This window comes from Ctenocephalides felis, unplaced genomic scaffold (assembly GCF_003426905.1).
Source record: "Ctenocephalides felis isolate EL2017-DRISC unplaced genomic scaffold, ASM342690v1 CF-g0.4_SCAFFOLD_01170, whole genome shotgun sequence".
In the NCBI taxonomy this organism is placed as follows: domain Eukaryota; kingdom Metazoa; phylum Arthropoda; class Insecta; order Siphonaptera; family Pulicidae; genus Ctenocephalides; species Ctenocephalides felis.
The window spans coordinates 22666607-22692341 of record NW_020537324.1 but is presented as its reverse complement, the minus strand read 5'-3'; the positions used below and the strand labels follow the sequence as shown (position 1 = coordinate 22692341).

The following is a 25735-nucleotide window of genomic DNA, read 5'->3' as shown; positions in this document are numbered from 1 at the left end:
TCCTATACTAGGTAAGTTGAAACTTTTTATTTACATTATGTTGCTTCGTACGAAACTGGATTCAGATTAGCTTCGCAGTTTTCAAACTTACGTATGTTAAGATAACTCTCTGTTAACTTCTTTAATGAAAGAACGATTTTTTTAAAGTTATATATATATATATATTTATATATACCATATATATAAGGGTGGTCCTTAATATGGACATTTTTGAATTTCCTTGCTCCCAAGGGCTCAAATGATTCTGAAAGTTTTAGCTCTTAATATTAACTTCTAGATAGTGCGCAATTCAATCAAACTTCGCATGGAAATAGCATGGAAAAAATTTGGGAGCAAGGAAATTCGAAAATGTCTATATTAAGGACCACCCTAGTATATATATATATATATATACATATATACCTATGTTTGATCAATCATATTAATCATATTAATAACAAACATCAGTTTTATAAGCACACACTATTCGACGAAAGTGTCAAAGTTTACAGCTTGATATATCTATTTTAATATGTCTTGATATATTTATTTTCATCAATATTATGAAATGAATGTATTATAAAGTATAGTATTATATTTTCAAGAAAGGCTTTTGAAATCATTTTTATAACTCTATTCAACGCAATATCATATTTTCCGTTACACCAATGAGATATTCCTTCTAATCCACGGTTTTCTTCAAAGTCAAGGACAAGCCATTACCTTGGCAGTAAGAGGATAGTACAAAAATAAAACGCATTTGATCTCCTTAAAAGCAAAATATAACGAAATAATAATCGGATTATCGTCAACCTTGATACTAATCTGGACGCTGATGTACCTACTCTCGGTACTTTATATATTATCTCTATCTCCACAAACAGGTATTTGCGATTAACATATGTGCTGTTTATAGTTGGTTATGTGCATATATTCGACAAGACAAACTTTGCTTTAAGAGTCCCTGGAGCAGTAAGTTATCAGGTTAATGGAAATTAGAACCATAACATATTGTACACATTATACATTATTAGTCAAAAGTTATCCTTTAATTGTGCAAGTTATCTTTGCAATTAGTGACATTTTTGCAAATAATGTTTAGAAATTCAAGAATATAATATACGAACTAGGGTGGTCAGTAATTTTTTGAATAAATATTTAGTATTCATTTTTTTTATTTTGCATTACATAACGATTTGTATTTATGTTATTTAAAAGTATATTCATGAGTTTTGATTCGCATAGTTATTATAATAATGATAATGAATTTATAATGATAGTGCCTTATTTTTTTTTGGTATTTGCTTTAGTTTCTAATATCTTTAGCCAGATCAAATCAACACCAGAATACACATGTCGAAGAATTCGCAGTATTTGATTTATTATCGAGTATATTCGTCAAGCGTATAAAAGAGTGAATTATTGCTATTTAAACTGCTTTTTTTTTAAAAAAAAGGCGAAGTATATTCTGAAGCTATCTTAGCTATAGTCGAGCTATCTTAAATATTTTGAGGCTACGGTTGTATAAAATATACAACTGTTAGTTGGATTACTTTTTCAGACAGGTTTCATAAGCTTTCTGAAATGTGGATATATATATATATATATATATATATATATATATATATATATATATATATATATATATATATATATATATATCCACCTATATATAGTATATTTATAGGTATACTATATGAATGTCAATATGAACTTAGATCAAGCTAATTAAATAACTCTTTATTTTGAAAATATTTTTTATTTTTCATAAAAATTTTACGTACAATTCTTAATTCTCCGTGGTATGTGACAAATGAAACCATTCACAGCGACCTCAATATGAAAACGGTGCAATTAACGTTTAAAGAAGTTAAGGAATAATATAAGCGCAAACTGGACTCACATATGAACCCTTCTATAGTTGACATTACTCAACCTTTTGGCATTAGGAGGTTGAAATGACAATGGCCCTTAGACTTAGTCTTAGATTAGGTCTAATATACAATATTAATTGTAAAACTGAGAAGTTCTCATTGGAGTTCTTCTTAGGCATCACTCATAAATATTGTCTTTTTAGCTCATAGGAATCTTTATGTATTTCTGATTGCTAAATAAAACTGAGTCAAAAAAAAAAAAAAAAAATTCATAAAATATTTATTCTTGCCTATATTTACAAGTGTATTATTTCTATGAATTTAAACAGTCTTTATCTTGATATATGAATAATAAGCTTATATAAACAGTAATTTTCAGTTTTGTAAAATAATCCTATAAATTTCATTCCATAATTTACCATCTCAACCTATTGTATGACGAATAAACTCGTCATGAGATCGATACACACGACATCCAGTTCGATGAGATCCCCACATTTTTCTGGTTAACAATCAAAATAGTTGTCTAGAAAATAAATTTAATAACTTCAATAAATGGTGTAATTTTGAAGTTATATTAGATGAAATTCTTAATATAAAAATCATAAAAATACGTCATATCAATGAGCATTTTTGATTTTGTCTTAAAATGTGTTTTAATTAGAAAACAATGATTTAGTGGTATATATATTACTACATAGTAATTTTACACTTTTATATAAAAAGATATTAAGTGAAGCTAGTAGAATTGTAAGAAATTACTTTAAAAATAAAAGATCACTGGATCATTGTCAAAATTTTAAAATTGAAAATTCACATATGTCAGTGTAACATGAACTTATTTTCCAAACTTGACCTATTAGTATTGTGGTGTAGTTTTTGGGAAAGTGAGTTTGTATGATCTTTAAGGCGGCTTTTGTAATTGTCTGAATGTGTCCGTTTTTAATGGTTTATATTGTTCATGTTGGTATTGAAAAATTCGATGCATACTTTGGGGCATCAAAAATTTGATTTAGTATATTATTCCGTGATTTTATCGCTTATACACATCTAAACAAAGCACACAGTTTTTGTCGAAAGGAAGAAATAAATAAATGTTACAATTTACAATCTATCCTAGTTAACTCAGTTATTGTGTTTGGTCTCATTTCTTAATGCATCTCAAATTCAGTATTCTGTTTACAATTGTGACTTGTAGTGCTCCTTTATCATCAATTCCTTATATGCATGTCTTCATATGTCGCTTTCGTCTATTTCGTCTTCTCTATTATTTTAATGCACTACATGCATATATATATATATATATATATATATATATATATATATATACTACGAAATATGCTGTCACATCCCATCAGTTCCACACAAGGCAACACGTCAGTCCGTCCGTTTTATTTCGTAGTTCATTCTGCGCCCGGACTACGGAGTCGACACACCGTTTTTCAGTGCGGTCATCCCGTATTTGTATGATGGACAGCATACACGTCATTGCCATCAACATTATAGTGTTGTATGTAACGCAATCTGTTGCACGGGCTTGGGAAGAGGGATTTCGGTGCTCAAACTCTCCTCACATAGACGTGATCTGTCATTTAGCGTTGAATCACGCATGTTTAACCGAACACGTACGGTATAAATGTTTACGGCCGCTGTGGAACCGATTCGGTGACGCTTTGGAACTCCGATCACGCGATGCACCCGACTGTTGCAACAGATCTCTGCACAAATTACTAAATGAATAATTGAATCATCAAACTTAATGTATATGGCTTTATTAATTAAAGCAAATTGCTCGCACTAACACCTTTGAAAATACGAGTACAACTTTGTAGAACATGATTATTGTTTTTTGTGGTAAATTTTGATTATTAAAAATTTTGTGTTGGTTTTGAAAGTAACTACTTTTTAATTTCTTGTAGGATAAGTTATAGTAATCGCAAAAAATCGAAAATAATTTTTTTATATATCTTTACGTTTCAGAGGTTTTTGAACATTTTGGCACACCTTAAAAAATAGACGTATGTGTGTGAATGCATGTATGTTTGGATACAAGTTTTTCTCCACGAGTTCTAGCCCGTGGATTAACGTGAATTTGTATGATTCAAAAAGCATTCGATTCCTACTGATTGGGTGACTATAATATATATTGGAGGTGCTGATTAGTTTTTGGGAAGGCAGGTCCAGTGATTTCGGAGATACAGAGAAAAATGTAAAAAAAATATGTTGGCGGTCTAAAATGATCATTAGACATATATATGCACAAAACTACTACGTTTGCTTCAATTTTTTCGAGTTCACTTATACGGTTCAAACAAATTTTCAAATTCAATCAAAGTTTTCAGAAAATAAAAAGAATAATTAATAATAATAATAATTTTAAAAAAATATATACAAAATTATATACTTCAAATATAAATTTTCAATTCAGTTTAAAAATGTATATATAAGGTTGTCAAATATCTCCCTTCCGCCTTTTTGTATTATAAACCAAGAGCAAAAAAGCGAAAGGAAGATATTTGACAACCTAATATTTTATATGCGTTATCATTGTAATCATAAGAAATATATTCTCAGATGGATTCATTCGTCATCTCTTCTTGATGTAAACATTTTTAAGTTTTTCGAGCGATAAGATAATCACTGTACATGAAAGAATAATTATATAGTAATTATAATTATTTCTTTAGAAATATTTAGAACAATTGTGATTAATAATTGATCAATACTTATTATTTTTTTGGTCAAATATTTAGTTCTGATTCGAAAATTTCCAGCATTTTGTCTTAAGGCACGATACCATGCATCATAGTTAAATGTTAGTTTTGAAACATTTTAATTAATTCTTTATGTATTAATATTGTACACTATTTTACTAATTATTACTATTATTATATTTTTATTGTTATATTATTTTTATAAGCAAACAAATTTTGTAGGTGTGGGAATCCTATATGTCAATATTGAGGACTTTCGATTTACATTTTTTAACCGCAATCAGAACTTGTTTCACGCAGCTTGGATTCAAAATTTTGTATTTTTTAATTTTAACTACCCGTGAAATAAGCTGTAGTAATCGTAAAATTTACGTTTCAAGATCTTGTGAACATTTTGACATATCTTACAAAGAATTGATGTGTGTGTATGAATATCTGTGGTATGTATGTATGTATGGATACATACATACATGTTTTTGGGAGCACCGATTATCTGATATCAGTTATTATAAAAACATTCGATTTGTATTTTTATGATGATTATACAAAGCAAAGCGTGTAAAAAATGTCAGATTTTGAGAAAATAAAGCATCTGATTCGAAAGATTCAAACTACATTTTACTTACATTGAGGAAGACAGGTTCAGCCGGTTCGGAGTGGCAGGGAAAAACGTTAAAAAATTTACATTTGGTGGATGAAAATGACTATTGCAAATCTTTGTTAGTGATTTATATACACGTAAGAATATTGATACCCAGGTGAACAAGTAGACAAGTAAACAAAGAGAAACATAGACAGATATAAGTAGTCAGATAAAAAAATAAACAAATAGATGGTTAGGCAGATAGATAGGTAGGCTAATTGACAAGTAAAAGGTAAAAAAGTAGGCATTTAGGAAGGTCAACTAGAACACAGACTAGTAAATATGTAGTCAAACAGACAGGTGAACATATGGACAAGTAGGTAGAAACAATAGTAGTCAAATAGATACTTAGCCAGGTAAATATTTAGACAGATAAACATATATTCTATTAGAAAGGTAGATCGTATGCAAATCATAACTAATTATCAAAATCAGCACTTTGATTACTTCAGGGAACATACTATTATTAAATCATTGCATTTTTTTCACTTTTCTATACCATTTGCATAATTTTTGCATTAAAGATTTAATTTAGATTTTATAAAACTTATAATATTTTTGAAAAGTTTCTCTTTTGTTAAAGCACTTGCAAAAGCATCTTTGCAAAATCTATGTAAATTTATGACCTATATTATGGTATACGAGTATATTAGGTTTTAGTTTGAATTTTTTTTTATTATTTTGGAATACGACCGCTTACAACATATATTTTATCTGCCATCATAATTACATATCGTATAAATAGAGGAGAACTAATACTAATAATGACTAGAAACAGTGCACCAATTACAAATGCTAATTAACCAAATATATAATTACGTCCCTCTATTTTGAGATCGACTTATGTTTCGATAGAACTGTACAATCGATGTATTTATAAATCTAATTATGTTAATTACATAGCAGATGCTCTGTTGTATTTAGGGTTTTTTCCTGGCGATGATGATATCTTATGAATCACATGGTTTACATTTAGTTAGTCGATATTTATGTTTGATACATAAACGTCGGCAAAAGGCATGTATATAATTACTAATGCTGTTATCTAAATGTACTGAGCTAATATGTTTGCTGATATATGATACATTCATTAACATTTCACGAAGCGGTATCCATTTATATACATAGATTTTTTTCTCCTGCATACTGTTTATAAATATATATTTATACAGTGGTAGAGGGAAAATTCCAGTAATCAATGAAAGCTGATTTATTTACATATTGGAACTTTTTCTATCTACTTATAGACGTGGCGGTGTTTTATTCAAGTACTTTTAATGCTTATCAATGAACACGTGGTTCATTTCTTTTAATTGTATAATGAAATATTTATTGTATACTTTATATGTCAGCAAGATTGATATATTTTTGGTACATTAAATCTACGAACTATATCGATTCACAAACTAAATTTCCTGTTAGTAATTTTGTTCAACCATTTGCCAAAGCGATTTTCTATATTGTAGTATAATTTTGTTTGTTATATAATAGTATAGAATCGAAACAAAATGCATATATTTAGTAAACGAAAGGGTCTGAATCAGAGGTCCCGGGTTCAACCCAACTTTGAGCAGCTTGATATCAAGCAGTAGTGACATGGATTTTTACATGAAATCGTAGCAATATGTCCAAGTAAGAATAGCATTTTTTATTGACGCATTTCTGCAAATTTCATCATGTACTTATACGTCAACCCAAGGCACTTTAATAAAATATTGACATATCATAGAACTTTCAAGTTCTTATTTGCTGTTAAAAACAATAAAAAAATGTTTTTGGTTAATATTAAATAGCTGTCATATGTGTAACTTGAAAGTAAAGATCAAAATATGGTTTAAAAAAAAGATAATCTTCTACGGCATTGTTGGATCAATTAAAATATATATCGTTAGTATTTCAGACATTTTAATAATGAAAATATCGTAGGGTAGAGCGGTGATTTAAGGTTCGCAAGTACAAAGGTCCACCACCGATATCGATATCACAGAAACAAGTAAAGTTAGCAATTTTTTACAATACTACTTAAAAGTAGAGTAATAAAGTATGTTTAACCAGCCATCACCTTGATTGTTATGACGTTGCTATCAGGAGATAAATAGCATTATCAGAAAATTCTGATAAATATTTTTGTCGAAATACCAGATCAAGGTTATATACCGTCTTATCTCTGTGTGACCGCCCATAAAATTTAAATTTTGCAATGGATGAATAATGCAACTATTATTTCCTAAAGTACAGTTAAAATTAAAAATAAGACATTAAACTTGTTTGCCTGGCTGTCTATTTTGCCCAATGCGGTAAGAAGGACCAGGTGACAAATTTTTGAAAAATTAACACTTTTTTACAATGATAAACTAGTTGTGAATTTTACTGAATATAGTCAGATAGTTGTTTGTTTGATATGTGGTATCTGGCCGTCCATCGTAGCCGATGGCATAAAAAAGGCTAGGTGACAAATTTATGAAAAATGACCAAAAAAGCACATTTTTATAATGAAGAATTTGTTGAGAATTTGACTGAACATAGTCAGATAGTTGTTTTGTTTGATATGTGGTATCTGTTGTAATGTAATTGGTTTGGTTGGCGGGGCACAACTGTCCAATGTGTGCCCCGCCCTACCCTATATAAATTAAAGATAGAAAAAAATATAAATATGCCAACTATTGGACTTTCTCCAAAGAAAATGATTTAGGAGAAGTATTATCACCGACAAAAGCCCTAAGAAGTTCTGATTGTACTTTAAAAAATAAGCATAAAGAAAAAAATTATAATATTTCACGTTCTCCTCCAAATATTTGCTGAAGTTGTTGCAAATATAATTCCATAAGTCTGCTACTGGTGCTATACAGCCATTCCCGAAATCTATCTATTAATTTGCAATTTAATTATCCGTATCTAACTATTTCAGTGGTTCATTTCCGATATCGATCAGAATTCTCACTATTCTCGAACTATTTATTTATCCACGAAAATAGTGCCCGAACCGGCATATCCCGTAAACCAAACCGGGCAGTAACGATTTTCCCGGCCATACATTATTTAGGACGCTGCACGGTCTAGACATGTCTGGGTGTACACAACGTTATTTCATATCATAGTATGCTGATCCGAAACGCACCTGGGTATGTGCCAATATAAATCTTTAATGTATACGTCTATTTCACCATCTACATTCCAATTCCGAAACACGCCATAACTCGAATTTTATCAAATTGAGATACGACAACGTTATAACTGACGTTCAGAACATTGCCATTCTGCCGATTCATATATTACCTTGATACGCAAAATGAATCTATAATTTAGTCTGGGGACGGTTCTTAACTTCATCATGTTTGAATAATAAGAATTAATTTAAATTCTGCAATCACTCACTGTAGAATATTTTATTATTAAAATTTGTGTGTCCAATAAACGTATAAATATTAAATTTATTAATTAAACAACACAGATTCACAGAAAAAACTTGTATGTATATGGGTGAGGGATGTCTTTTCCAATGATGTTTTGAACACGAATCTAAAGTGTTAATTGGGGGTCTAATGGCAACAAATTGGAATAATAAAATAATAAACAAGATTTCCGATCTAGTAATTCTTCTGCACGATACTTAAATACATATAATTTTTATCCCTTTCCTGGCTCATTTTTAACTCAAAATTGAGTTTTACAATTATAATCCATAAATTTTATTTCTATGGAGTACAGCAGTCTTTTATAAACATTTGTTAGGGTCAAGAAACGATAGAAATTATGAGATTTTAAGTATTATGCCAGAAAATGAGTAGGTTAGAAGTCTTGTTGTTTTATTAACTTTATTTATTTTTTTGTCACATGGCCCTCAATTTTGACATTAGATTCGTGTTAGCGGTAAAAACTACGTTGGAAGGCATATGCCGTACATCTAATACAGACAACTGTTTTTTGTGGACCTATGTAATCAATCTTAACATGTAATTCAAAGACTTTTTTAAGGAACCCAATATTATGATCAAAATAACTTTTATTAACCATTTATGTGATTGACAAATATAGTTATTATGTGTTGACGAATATATTTGTCAAAACGACAAAAAATTTCATGGGTTCTTCTTAGGCATCGCTCTTAAATATTGTCAATTTAGCTCATAAGAATATTTATGTATTTCTGATTGCTAAATAAAACAGAGTTAAAAAATAATGTGTTGAATACATTTGTCAAAAAAACCTGTATGAAACAGTGACGTATTATTACGTCAATAGAAATTAAACTGCGATCTTGTTATAAGAAGTATGATGATTTGAAATGTATTTGTAATAATATTATGTTTCATAACGTTTTAAAAATTCAACCGAAAGATATACTTATGTCAAAATTAATCTGTACTATGTTCGAGAAACCAATCCTGACATTCTTTAATTCGGAGAAACCGACCAAATAGGAAGAAAAATTCTGGGAAAGACTAGAGAATACAATTTCATGTTCAGATAAAACAGCAATAAAATTGGAATACCTAAATGATATGTTTTTAGTTGCTAACCCGGCAAATGTTTTTTGCCAAAAAAATATTTATAGTATAAAATGTTTTAGGATAAAAATAACTAACTAGTTGCAAAGGTGGTATTTAAGTGAAAGGGGCAGCTAACAAAAATATATGAATAGTTTACCCACCCATAAGTTCCAGGGTCATATCTATAGCCTTTGCAAGAGCTCGCTTAATCTGAAACTGATTCTACTTAAATTGAATTGGCATATTTAAAGTTTCAAGATTTTGATATATTATACTCCGTTTTTTATTAACTCATTAATTTTTGATTAACATTTAAATTATTGTCAATTTGCTGGGCACGCCAGCCCAGCAAATTGACTTAAATTGAAAAAATGATATAATGGAATATTTTACAGCTTTACCATAAATCTATATGGTACCGTTTTCATATCAATAACCTTATCTTCTGATTTTTATTTTCAATTTCTCTTTTTTTTTTGAATAATTGCTTTTCATGCAAACCATTTATAAACTAAGTACTGTTTGTGCGCATTGGAATATATTTGTACAGTGGGAAAATTAAAAGGGTTAACAGCTCTTGATAAAAATGGTTTTCTCGAGTTAAATTTGTGTTTTATCATAAGGTCAATAAAATTCATAACAAAATTCAATAAAATACACTCACTGACGGTAAGCGTGAAAACACACACACATGCATTTATGATTATGATGATTATTCCATAATGTTCAAGAGGTCTTGGAACGATATATATATATATATATATATATATATATATATATATATCAAAATTTTCATTTTTGATGGTTTTGCGATTACTACAACTTATGGGTTAGAAAAAAAGTCACGTGACTTAGAGGTGTCTCCTGATTTGATCATCTCCCAAGCTACACTAAAAATATTTAACAATTTATAAGAGACACAATATTGTGAATTAACTAATGTTCAAATGTTATCATTGCTAAACAATGAAACCATTAAAGTTAACGAGTAATACAGAAAAAGCAATAAAAAATAATATATAAACAAAGCATATTGAGTAAAGAATATATAAAACATCAATCATGTAACAATAACAAATAGTAGTCTGCCCGAAGACAGCTGCATGGTGTGAGAGTCACTTTCTTATACACGTGTGCATTTTTGTTTACAAACTTCTTCTACCATGTTTCCTGCTTTCAGTTCGCTATATTTTCTATTTTTGCGTAAGTTATCAACTATCTGCATTTTTCTTTTTTCCTGTCCTTTTTTTAGTTTCTCTATTATACCTTCAAAGTTCAAGATCGTGCACAGTAAAGTTCGTCCTTCGCCTACTTTTCTCAAAATTTCTTTATTTGTCACTATGTCTGCTCGATTTACCTTCTTTGGTCATCTGCAGTTTTCAATTTTACATTTCAAAACTCTCCAGATAATTTCTGTCAGCCTTTCTTAGAATACATGTCTCTGATCCGTACAGAGCTATGCTCTTTCATATGTCCATGTATATATTAGGGAATGCAATACCGGTTTACCGGTATACCGAATTACCGGTAAACCGCTTAATTTTTCGACGGTAATTTTACCGGTAAATAACTTAAAAATACCGGTATTTTCGATATTTTTACATGGCGCTTGTGGATACATGTTACATATGTACATGTTTTAAATCCCATGATCGCTGACAAGAAATATCACTTCACGCTGTTGTGTTATATAAACATGTGTCAAAATATTATCTCGACTCGTCATTAAACTGAATATTTATTACTTTTCAAAGGGCTTCATATCGTATTTCAATAAATAGAACGGACTAATCAATAATGATGTTATTTTATCTTATAAATATATAAATGTAACGGATTTTTAAAGTGACATGGGCTTACTAGTGGGTAATACATACTAACTTAATACATGCTAATCATAATTATCGAAAGTATTTTTTTTTAAAAAACAGATTGTAATTTAATCCTGAAAATTTGAAAAAAAATTAAATATATTTCACGTACAAAGTGTCGCATTTTGAGAATAGTATAGGATCATTATATTGTTTTAAATAAAGTTTCGTATATTGATTTAGTATCAAAATAACTTGTGTAAAATATTGATTTTGATAAAAAGTACTCAATAGTCAATATTGAGTAGTATTAATACTTTTGTTACTGTTATTTTAGCAACGATTATTTTTTCAGCACTCGATATCGATAATTTGTCTCGACTCTTCTAGCACTAGTTATATAGTAACTCGGAGAAACATTATTTTTTTAGTGTATTTACTTATTTAAATTTATTCGGGGAACTACTATTTTCTTTAGGCATTAATTCGGGGAATTATTTTTCTTTGTGGAAGTTACTAGAGTGCCAATTGAAATATTGTCTAATACAACTCCACAGCCATTTGTTCATTGCAAAGTGTTTTGTCAGTACGTAGATACAAATTGAGATCGAAAGTTGTTTAGTTATATTAATTTAGTGAAATAATTGTTTTAGAATAGAAATTAGTAGTTCAGTGCAAAGTTATTTTTCAACGCGTAGATACAATTTTGTAGTGAAGTTTGATAAATTTGTGCTTGTGCGAAATTATAAATTGACTAAATTAATTATTTGAGAATATATTTTTTTAATTCAGTGCGGAGTGTTTTTCCAATAAGTGAAGTTTTAAGTAATTTTAGGAAAGTTTGTTTACTTCGTGCTTGTGGAAAATTATTAATTTTAAAACAATTGTTTTTTAATCAATAGTATGAATTCAGAAACCAATATATTTCAAGAACATAAGAAAGGAAACGAGGTGAATTCTGTGTGGCATTATTATTTAGTTGCCAAACAAGGACAAGTAGCAAAATGTGTTAGGGGGGTACATCTAAAACTTGCATATGAACATTTATTAACAATACCGCCAACAAGCGTGGAGTCGGAAAGAGCTTTTTCAGCTGCTCAACATATAAATACCAAAATAAGATCGATTAGACGACGGTACGTTAGATCATATTTGTTTTTTAAAATCTTATTTTAGTTCGCATAAGTAATTATAATAAACTATTTTTATTCATGTAATTATATTTTATTAATTTTTATATTATTTTGTTACATTATTATTAAAAATAAATGTTTTGTTGTTCAATTGTTCTTTTATTCTTTGGTTTTTATTATTATTATTTTTATCTTTATTAGGTCTGTTTTTTATATTTGTATAAGTAACTTTCAATTTTGTTTACATTTTTTAAAAATAATCTTATTACCGGTAATTTACCGGTTTACCGGTTTTAAAAGTCGAAAATATCGAAATACCGGTAATTAAATTTTTGATCGGTATTGCATTCCCTAGTATATATTATATAAATTGCATATATCTATGTTTATTATTTAAATCCATTTTTCAGAATTAATATATCTGTTATTTATTACAGTAATGGGCGCCCAACGCGAGCCATCCGGCAAGCAGCAACAGCAAAAAGAGAGCAGCGGCGCGCCTCCGGTTAGCGGCAACGCGATCGACTCGGCGACCGGTCATCCCCGAAACGGTGGACCTTATTTCGACAAAGTCGCCTCTAAGAACGTGACCGCTTTACTGGGAAAGACCGCCTATCTGAATTGCCGTGTCAAGAACTTAGGCAATAAAACGGTAAGGCCTTTTATTTTATGCGCTTTTAAACTTTAATTTTACTGCGTGCGACCGTCAACACTTCGTAGAGAGGAAAACATACAGTGTAATGTGTGCGACTTGGCATTCGCCGCTCATCTCTTATGTAGAATGTAGTGGTACGCGTTTTGATGTGTTAACCGTACATAACGTTATTTTTATTGCCATCGGAATGATATGGTCATGATTTGTATTCCGGGATGCCATAAAATTTGTCGTCACTTTTAAATTGATCTTCTATAAAAATAATATCCATGTTGAATTTATTGTTCCGGGACTATTTTGTTCGATTGGATAATTTTGCATTGTTCATATTTATTCGAATGAAACAAGTAATTAACAAAGTTTTAAATTAATAATTGCGAATTCAATTTAAATAATGTATATTTAAGTATTTATATTTTGACATATTTTAAAATTTTAACATTAATTTGGAAATTATCTATCTGAACGGAGATGATTGTTTTCAAAAAACAACCCGACTTTCTAATTGTGTTTTCTCAGCGTTTCGAGTAATTCTGAATGGTTCGAGACCAAATTTGGTAAATGTATGTGCTTGTTTTTGTAGGTAAGCCGATTTTTGTAAATCATAACTAAATGTTAAAAAAATAAGGCGTTATACATAAAACTTGCAACTTTCGAGTGTATGATCTCAAAAGTTACAAACTTGTAACTTTTGAGACCTTGATCTTTCTAAACTAATATCCTAAAATTTTAGAAGCATACACATAGAGATTGAGTTATAAAAATTAATGTTTGAAGTAAGAGTCATCGTTATTATGCGCATGTTTGTACATTATCATTAATATAATTATATATTTTATGAATCCATTAACACACGTTTATTGGAAAATGCATTTATTTGTTTTAGTGAAACCAAAAACCATTTATTTTTGAATAAATAAATGAAAATTTATTTAAGTAGCCAAATCTTACCTCTTATTGAAAATCGATTGCTTCCACGAGAACTTACTTCAACTTGCCTTGAACCAAGTATATAAAAATCCTAATCAAAGAAATAACTAATTGTATCTACATATCACTTATTTGCAAATTATGGTGTTACTTTGCATTTTCACAGTTTTTGCAATCCAATACCATATTGCATATAAGAGAAGTTCTTCTGATAAAATGTGCTAATTCTAAACAGTATTATGCAATTTTTTGGCATCACTTTGTTCAATATTTAAGAATGTAGGCGGAAAAATCTATTTATAGATTCACGTGCATTAACATCTATTGATTTTACTATGACAATTTTTTTATTATAATTATTTGAACATCGAACAGAGATAAAGAGTTTTATAATCTGTTGCAATGATTTGACTAAACTATGTCGGTTTTTATAGATTTCAACCAAACCTGTTGCACTATCTCTGTGAGATTAATTTTTATTTTTAGAATTTATGTAATAGAGATGATTTTTTCATTGATGAAGCAATACCGATTGCAACATATTGCTATCTATGGTATATTTCCAAGTAAAAACCGATATTACTACTGCTTGATATCAGTACTGCTAGAAGTATCGGGTATTGAAAATTGTACCTCGGATCAACCCAATCAACAATGAAAAGTTACACATATTAAAGTTTCGGTGTAAAGTTAATCATATATTAAGTTTAAAATGCATTTCATTACTTTTGCAGCACGAGCTTGTTCACGGTTCAGGTAAAATGGTTTGGCCTTGCCAAAGTACTATGGTTTTATTTTCGTCTCTGTCAATCTAATATTAAATAGCAGTTGTATTAGTTTTGGCTTGAGGATATAGACCCGAAATATATATTATAGTAAAAGAAGTAAAAAAAAGCTTTACGAAGCACTGCTGCATTTATGTATAATATCTCTATCAAAAATATCTAATAAAAATCTTATCACGACTGTCTAGTATTAATGCTAATCCATAAGTAATTCCATCACAAATTTTTATTGCCGTTAATAAAAATAAAAAAAAACTTTAAAACCTTCATTTAGGTAGCCATGATTTTGCGAAGCTTTTTTATGAAAATGTCAAAATTATCAGGCATTATCAAGCAAATACCTAAGAGCAATATGTGAGTACAAGTAGAACATGTACATTTTTGTATCATATTTCACTTACTTTAGTTTAGAATAAAAATTCTGGCACTATATTTTTTATCAAATAATCGTGAGTTTTAAGCTCCAAACTTCATTTTTTGTTCACACCCAGTGAAATACATACATTTGTGTCCCCGTTTATGCAAGTTTCCGATAGCAAGCTATCATTCAATTTATTGCCTGATATCTGCTTTCTCTCTGCGCTTTCTCGATTTCAAATATCGTCTGTTTATAAAACATTGCAAACAAGAAATGTAGCAAGAACATCAACTTGATGTAGAAGAACTTATTTTTCTTAGAAATATCACACAAGATTTATAGGATTCTTATAACTAAGCAGAAACTAGAAACTACAAAAGTTTATAGTACATAAACTTTTATATGATGCATCTCACTTTTGAAAGTAAAGAGAAACTGTTACAAAAATTGTGTGTTTTTTTTTTTTTAATTGACTTTTAATAAAAAAGGTGAAGTGATTTTAAAAAAATATTGGTGCGATGAAAAATTGCAAAAAAAACTTTTTACTAAAAGTATAAATTGACTCTTAATAAAAAAAGGTGAAGTGATTTTAAAAAAATATTGGTGCAATGAAAAATTGAAAAAAAACTTTTTACAAAAAGTAATACACATTTTATTATCAACTGATTTTTTTATTATATTCGTAAAATTACCTCTTCATTCAATATTTATCAAATTCAGTGTAATAAAATAAATCATTTTGTGTATGATATGAACATTGTTTTCCGAACCGTAGCTATCATTCCATTAACTAAAATCCAATGGACATTGATAATCAAATGAGCAAACGATGTCATCATTTATGAAATAAATGTCACAAACAGCGCCTGTTCTTTTTAATCATGCTGAATTACGATGATTAATTAAGTAAACTTAAGTACATTGAAAAAGTTTACAGAATTATAGTTAACGAATGCAAAATTCTGAAACTCGTTCGTGTTCTAACTTTGATATTATGCAATACTTTGTTTTCTTAACTCCTTTTTAAATTAACGCGAATTAAAAGTTCAGTGAAGTACTAGATAGCTCAACTAATGTGCAGAAGTTTAAGATAGCTGAAAACTTATTGAAAATTAAATTATACGAAATCTCTGAATTTGATATTGTTGAGCGGAAATTAAGAAAATGGCTCCTTTGATTTATTTCGTAAAATAACTTTGATCCAATTATCTCCTCGTAATTTGATGGATGGCAGATAATTAAATTCAAAGGCTTTTTAAATTTGTCTCTGCGATTATATGATTTTATGTTAACCTAGATTCGTAATTAAAAAAATGTTTTTGGGAACGGAATGTTGAACCACTTTTGATCATGTCTTATTAATTGACTGAGATATAACTAATTTAAATATTCCAATATATATACGTCGAATTAAAATAATAAATGAAAAAATAATTATGAATTTCGACTAGTTTCTGAGCAGTTATCATTTAGCAGAAAATTCTCAAGAATTAAAAAATTTAAAATTCTCAAGTTATAAAAATTTAGCAATTTAAGAATTCAAAATCAGTCAGCAATTTATGATTTTGCCGATATATATATCGGCAGAAGTGTATATCAGTAGGATTTTCATAAGAATTCATTTAGTCATAAGAAAAACAAACATTATTTAATATATATAAAAACACTGCATTCTTTTTTGCACTAGCTTTATTTTATGAAGTTCTAAATTACAGAAGTATCAAGATTATGGCTTGTATTATCAGTGCAAATTAACAAAATATTAACTCTATAATTAATATCAATTTAATTTTAAAAACTTTTTGGCATGTAGTTTTGTCATACTAATATGTGACTAGTTTGTGAATATATCTTGAACCTTTGATTACAGTTAGTTTGAATTCATACTATAATTCCTTTCATTTAATGTAAAATGTTAGTTACTAGTTTTTCAGTCATTATTTTGTTATTTTTGTACGTCTTAGTTTTTCATAAAAGGCAAAGTTAATGAATTTTTGTATCTACATGTTATAAGTTTATTATTAAAATTTCTGCAATGCTCATCATTTTTCATTGGTGCAAGGAGCAATTTTTCACATTTTTAACTTCCCGTAGGGTAAGTTATTGTAATGGGCCGAAAATCGGAGCTGAAAATATTTACATTTCTCGACGTTTTGGAGGTTTCTGAACGTTTTGGCATACCTCAGAAAAAATGGATGTGTGTGTGTGTGTGTGTGTGTGTGTATGTATGGATACAAATTTACAGTCACGTTTTCGGGCGCACGGATCAACCGATTTGAATGGTTCAAAGAACATTCGATTCCTATCGATAGGGAAAAGAGCTGATTAGTTTTTGGCAAAGGCATGTCCAGCCGTTTCGGGGATACTGAGCAAAGAGTGCAGAAAATAGAAATCGGCTTTTTGAGAGAACGGAGTATCCGATTTGAATGATCTAAAAACTTTTGTTCCAATTTTTTTTTTTGTATATCGAAAATAATTCAGATTTTATTTTTAATTCTGACTAAAGTTTTAATATACTTCAAACAAGTGATTTTAACTTTGCAATTCAGTTTATATAATTCTTATAAATATTAGACAATGCTACAATATTTATAATAATCTATTTTAAAACATTTAATATTCCTCGATCATCTCGTTACGGTTCGGGAAGTTCCAGCAATTTGCCTCAAGGCACGATGCCTTAATTGCCTTAAGACTGAATTCCACTTACAGCTAGTTTTTGATTTTGTTTTATAAATTTATACATAAACATTTTTGTTGACTGATTATTTTTATTCTTTGAATGTTTAATTACGGTACGGGAAGTTCCAGCATATTGCCTTAAGGCACGATGCCATGTGCCTCATTAGTTTTATATTAATACCCCATATTTGATATGAAAAAATGGTACGTTTAAATATGTACATGAAATTACAGTCAGTCAGTGCATGTACCCTCTAAATGCTCGCATTCATACTTGAAACCCCTCTAACAAATTTTCCGACAAACAAAAAGCACATACCCACTCCCGCGCAGTAATTATATTTTGTCGCGTGACTTTTACCACTTGACGTTCATTATCTGTATTTGTAACTCCGTAGTCCCAGTGTTAAAGGATAATGCTAGAGGACAGTAGCTACACGCCAAGTTATACCCTTTAAATAACATCAAACTCTGTAGGTGTAACAATGCACTGAATCATGAATGAATGACTTCATTATTTAGTAAAGCAAAACAACGAAAGTATACCACAAAACTCCACAGGGACACACCTTCAATTCGTGTGCTCGAGAGTAATACTATTTATTTTGGGCTCAAATATTTACTAAACCAAATCGACATGCGTGCTGTCCTTTTTTTGGCAATGATACAGGCTAAATATAGCAAACAATTTGCGACCAAAATAAAGAGGATGGAAATATTTAAACTTTAATTACAGAAGTTTTAAACGCAAGTCACATATTCAAGACTGTTTTAATAATATTTCTAATATAAATTTAATTTGTTTGAACATATATTAAGCTCAGAATATGTATATATGTTGATCTACCTAAAATTTTAAATATAAATAATTAATGGAGTTAAAGGATACAAACAATTTTGCTGCATAATTTAATTTTAATTTTCCGTAGTGGTAACAATAGTCCAAAAATGAAAATTTAGCTTATCTTAAGGTTCGAAAGTGAATTCTATCATTGACCTAGAATTTGTGAAAAAAATATGTGTAGTTAATTTGAAGTTGAAAAATAAAAATCGTATTCATTAAGAAGAACTTTAATAAAAATTAAGAAAGATAGAAATTACAAAATTTGAATAGCTGAATTGTATTAGAAGTAAGAAGAAAAAATATTAAAATTTGTTGAGATTAAAAGAAAAATGAAAAAAAAAATTAAACGAATAAGAAATTTGATATGAACAAGCAAAAATTGAAGAGAAATTGAAAGGAGAAAAAATTAAGATGAATATAGTATAGTATATAGAATAGGATATTTATAGATTGAATATGATATAAAAATTAGTATAGAATGTGAATAAATAAAAATGTTGTAGGTGGCTTAATACTCAGTGTAAGCAAGGCCAAACAAAAATGAAAAAATTAAGGATTCGAAGGTTTCTGAACATTTTGGCATACCTAAAAAAAAAATGGATATGTATGTGTGAGTGTATTTATATGTAGATTTTTTTTTGTCCACGTTTTTGGAAGCACGGATCAACCAATTTGAATTCTTATTCCAAAAGCATTCGATTCCTATTAATAAGGAGACGTGCTGATTAGTTTTTGGAAAATGCTGGTTCAGCCGTTTCGGAGATACAAAGCAAAGAGTGCAGAAAATGTTGAATATTGAGAGAAAAGAGCATTCGATTTGAATGATTCAAAAAATATTTTACTTATGGTGAAGAATGAAGAATTTATTACAATATTTTGCAAAGGTAGCTCCAGCGATTTTGTCAAACCAAAAAAAAAGTAATGAAAAATGCGATTTGACAATCAAAAATCAGATCTTTCGACAGTATAAATCAATCGACTTGAATCGATATCAAAAACTAGAAAAATATTTAAAAAAAAAAAAAAATCTAAATTTCAATTTGCTAAAAAGTTCCAAGTTTTAAACAAATATTAATTTCAAAAGAGGCAATATTTCAATATTGACATTTTTGAAATGTTTTGAAAACATTTCGAAAATGTTCAAAAAAATTAAAAATTCGTTTAGCTTTTAAAATTTTTAAGTTACGGTAGAGGAGGTACCAGCAATTTTCCTTCAGACACAATATCATACACCACTAGTTTTTATATCAAAATCTGTAAGATGATTATACAAATTTTTAATATTTTAACCGTAACTGATTAATATTTGGAATTTTAATTTCTTCTGATAGTTTATTGAGAAAAATAATAGTAATTCTATGACATATAAAATTACACATTTTATTGATCAGTATTTGAGATTCTGTAATTGTTTAAATTAAATTTCTCGAATACTACTAATTAACACTACATAATGCTATTACCAAATATACATGCTATTGTAAATGGTATTATATTACAATGAATATTACAAAGCCATTAAAAACGATCGGCTGCAAAATCGAATTTATAATGCATTCTCTATTTACTTCATGCATTATTTATGTAAATTATTAATAATAATTTAACAGAGATATATTTCTATTGTTGATAATGTGTGTTTTAATAAATTAAATATCACAAATATCAAGCCAAATATCATGGATTTATGGTATATTTTAATAAAGTATACATAAATTAATAAATGATATGAAACTAATAGCAATAAAGTTTAAAAAATAGTAGATCAAACCTTATTAAAGTAATTAAACAATTATAAAAAAACATTTACGTATCAGTCAAATTATGGCATAATTTAATGACGCTCTAGTTATTTTTATTTAATTCGCTTAATTTAATTAAGGATTCAAAATTATAGTCAAAATTTCAAACATCCTAAATAAATAAAAAGTTAAAACTAAAATAATATCAATAAATATAAATTGATATATCAATATATTAAGATTTCAACATTTATAAAAGAATTAATAAATTTTAAATTGATTTAACTATTACTACTAATTTTTGGGTTGGTGAATGATTTCGGCAATAAATTTCACTAAAAAGAGACTTGCTGATACTAAACCTAAATAATTCAGATTTTTTTTTGTATATTTCATCCAAACCAGACAATATTTATGACTTAATCAAAGTTGGCGTTTGAAAGGGGTGTAACCATTTTTTTATTTTTTAGCTACTAGTAACTAAAGCCTAATTTGGAACAAAATATACCAAACAAAAATATACTGCTTTGAGAAGATCAGCATATATATATATATATATATATATATATATATGTATATATATATATATATATATATATATATAATGTTTGGTTTCTTATTACAAAAGTTATATTCGGAACAAAACAAACTAAGACATTGAACTCAAAAAAGTAAATATATAGGACATGTCTACAACCCTGATCTCACACCCATAACGTTTGTAAAGTTCAAAGAAAGCCGAACTTTCCAATAAAAATATCAGTTCCTGCTGAATTCACAGATCCAGACTTCATTGCCATATAGATTAGAAGAATGTGAGCCAGTAAAAGGTAGACGATGTTACCAAACTATTATCCTTGAGATATGAAGAAGCAGTAAGAATGAGTAATACTACGTTTAGATAGACGAGATCGAGATATAAGGAAAGTTTATAGGATTAATCCATAAAAACTCTTGGCAGAGTGAAGAAAGTAAATATGAGTCCGCCGAACGAAAACATTCCGCGTTCAAATATAAAGAGATTGAATAAAGTTCGGTAACAGTGGATATTAATGAAAACTACAAACTATTTAAGACGGTGTTCTCTGAACTGTAGTCTTTTGGATCAGAATCGTTATAACTACTTGAGATATTAATTTTATGATACGTAAAATAATTGATCATATATGTTATTTGTATATAATGAAGTATAATATTATGTTCATGTTCAATATGGTTATTCGTTGTATTTTTATTTTATTTATTTCTTTAAGGCCTTTAACGAGTCGGTCATATAGCCCATCATTACAATTTTTATAAATACATCAACAAAATTAATTCAAAATTTACTAAGAATATATACTTATTTAATACTACTTATTGCAACATTCAATTGTCTATACCTTTATGTAACATCTTCGCAAAAATCTCACTAATATATTATAAATCTTTTCATCATTGGAAGCCATGGCCATTGTTGTATTTATTGGGAATATAATGCCAGTTTTGTAAAGTTCCTGGAGTAGCAAATTTCTTTGACCTGAGTACAGATCATATTTACAAAATATATGGTTCATTTCTTTGTATTTCATTTTCGCTTAATTTTTCAGATTAAATATAACTTTTTTTTTTATCTGTAAATATGACTTTTACACGAGCTTTTTTTGCATATCGGATGTTTTTTTGATTTTTTTTTAAATTATAATTTATTAGTTACGGAAGAAAATTTAAACTGAGACTTGAAATGTGTGAAAGATTTATTATCATATTTCAAACAAATCTTAGATTTTGTTTTTAATAATCGGGTGGATTAATGTATGAAAATTTAGCTTACTTCTAATTATTTACCTCTTACAGTTTGAAATATTATTACTTATTTATATATCATATACATAACACAATGAAAAATTATTTATTTATTTACGTCAGTAAACATTTTTTTTTAATTTAAAAGTTTTAATACATACTTTATTGATTCCTGAATATGGTGGCACCGGCTAAAAATGTATAAATTAATGTTTTAATTTATGACTAATGCGCACACAAGTCAATGAATTTGTATATATATATATATATATATATATATATATATATATATATATGCATTTATTTATATCTAAATCATATTTTATGTAGTAATTTATAAATTGAATCTTCCATTTCAATTAATTTATTCAATCCATGTATTCAGGATCATTTTTATCCCACTTTTCTTATTTAAAAATGTATTCAGATTCAAGTTTTACATTAACTGTTTGCAAGTTGTATAGTTTATTCAATTTTAGGAGAATTTATTCAACTGTATAATTAATTATAGTTTATATGTTTTACCTGAGTAAATAATATAAAATAATATGAAAACATATGAAATCAAATATGTTTTTATTTATTCACTCAAAAAAAAAATTAAAGTTAAAAATTCTTAATAATCAAATTATCCAGTATTGTACCATTTTACAATTCTGATTAAATACACCAATTTTTTATGAAACTTGCTAACACACTTTAGTACAATTTTAAAGGAGGGTCTCACAAAGCCTACCGATTTAAAAAAATAATTAAATTAAACCAAAATTGTGTCATTATTCTTATTTCTTCTAGAAATATTTACAGTTCAGCTTCCTAAGTATTAATGTTCAGCTTCCTAAATTTAATAAAAATTAACCACAATAACCGAAAAATTGTCATAATGTCACCAAAGCTCTAGGTTGCACTTAAAAGCTCATAATTTCCGAACAACGTGAATTTCAATTTCTAAAAATTTTCAGAACAGTTTAAGTCACCTAGTTTTGGCTTGAGGTTAAGTTCTGGGACACCCTGTACTTATTTTTAGCTATAGTTATGATTTTTTTAATTTTTAAATTAAATGTGTTCGGAAGATAAAAAAAAAGATTTTGCAACCATTAATTTATAATCAGGGTTTAGTAAATAGTTTTTACAATTATTTATTAGATTAACCAAATTTTTAACAGCCATTATATTAGTTAACTGAATACACGATTTAATGAATTACCAGTCTGTGTTTTACCCATTATTTCAAGAATTCTGAAAATAGCCTTTTCAGTACATTAATATATTAAATTGCTTATTATTTAACGGCAGCTTGTATTACTTATAATGGATGAACAAAAATGCAAATTAATATTATTACTAATTAAAACTCATGAAATCTTTTTAGTTAATTACCAAAGTAATAATGTTGGTACCAATTATGAGCACATGGCAACCTAATTAGGTAATTCCGCAACCCTACGCTATATGTTTATTGTATCATAAATTATTCCCGCTATGCGGGAAGCGTCACTTTGGTAGATATCTTACAGTTATGATAATGATATCAATGTTGTTTACGGACATACCATTTCAAGACATGGAATATTTGTCGGTTTAAATAAAATTAACTGTCCTAATTTGCTATCATTATTAAATAGATGATGTACATATAAATAAATGTGTGCATGTGTCGTTAAACACGTACAATTCCTACAATCAATCATCCTAATCTAGCATGATTTAAAAAAAATGTTTGGCTATCATATAAGTTTTTTTTTTAATATATTTATTAACTGCAATCAAAATTTACAAATTTCTATAAGCTATTGAGTAAAGTTATACAAATAAACGTACATTACATGAAATTACATAGGCATATACAACTACACAAACACAAACTAATATACAAACATGGAAAAATTATGTGAGATCTCTTTCTAGCGAGAGATTTACAAATAAGTGCTAAGTTCATTCATTGTAACATTCATATAAGTAACATTATTTTTATTATTTTAAAAAATCAGAAATAAAATCTATATATGGAAGTTTCTATATGTTTGTATTGAATCTTGTGTAGAAGTCTTCTTCATGTGGTACTTTCTTACAACAGTTCTTAAAATTTTATGATTTTATATAAAATCTTAGCATGTTCAGTATTTGTATCTAAAATAGATAAATAGAACAAAACATACTATAATTCATGCATTTTAAAATAAAATATCATGTTTGCATTAAAATCTATAAGTTTTCTTTCCTCAAGCCCATCTCTTCCCTATATGATAAAGTGTATTATTCTTATATGCGTATTGATATTTTTGTTTGCAATTATAAATAATACATTAACAATTTTGTTTGGACAAAGCTCTTTCATAATTTCTCAACAAAAATGTAGATATAAGAAATGTTTGTGAGAGAGGGTACCAATTTTATTATTCATCTCAATACTAGATCTAATAGGTACCTTAACCTAATCTATTATATATTTTTTACAGTCATAGTAAAAAAAATACTCTAAATAACTTGACATTTATATATTTAGAATATATTTCTTTTATTTTCACTTGTCACTGTTATATACACATGACGAATATACATATTTCAATACACAAATTTATGAAACGAGTTTTCGACAAATAAAGTGTACAATTTTAAAATTTCATTTCATTTTGTTACGTATCTACTAGAGTTTGTCAGTTTTCAAAAACCGGTTTTAAAACAGGTTTTTTGGCAAAAATTATAGAATTCGAAAGCCGTTTTTTTAGTGAAAAAAGTAGTTTTTTTCTTTATAATTGCCAAATGACAAATATAGCCAAATATAAAAGATAGATAAAAGCGTTTTGATTCTTGAAATCATATCGGTTCAATAGCATTTGATATCTTATCAGTCAGCAATGGTTACCAGAAAGGTTTTGTATATATTAATTAAGATGTTTCTACCAGTGTATATATTATTTTAAATGAGTGTGACTTCTTTTTGAAGAAGTAACTTCCTCTACTCAAACTTAAAAAAAAAGAGTTTTAAACCCTAGAAGCTACAAATAAAAGAACAAAAAACTTGGAATTATTATATCAGGCCTTATAAACAATTAAGCATAATTTGGTCGCAAGTATGAGAGTATTTTCTATTTCAGGAAATTTTGTGAATAAGCAAAGGACACGTCTAAGTAGCAATTCGATAGACGTTCTCATTTTTTTGAAATCATATTTTATTAAACAAAAAAAATAATAAGAATGTTTAAAAATAATTAATTAAAATTGCTCGGAACAGACAATACCCGAGTTTGACTTAATTCTTTTTAAAACTAAAATTGATATTATCATGTATGTATCAACATTATCTAAT

The 25735-nt window shown here is 27.9% G+C and overlaps 1 protein-coding gene across 2 annotated transcripts in view; it reads left to right on the top strand.

Moving 5' to 3' along the window:
- The window catches only part of LOC113365840, a 221454-nt gene that overhangs the window by 55759 nt on the left and 139960 nt on the right, over nt 1–25735 (top strand). For both annotated transcript variants that reach the window (XM_026607384.1, XM_026607385.1), the window contains exon 2: nt 13082–13296. In XM_026607384.1, coding sequence (XP_026463169.1) covers nt 13084–13296 — 213 coding nt within the window. In that variant the 5' untranslated portion in view covers nt 13082–13083. The remainder of the gene's footprint in view (nt 1–13081; nt 13297–25735) is intronic.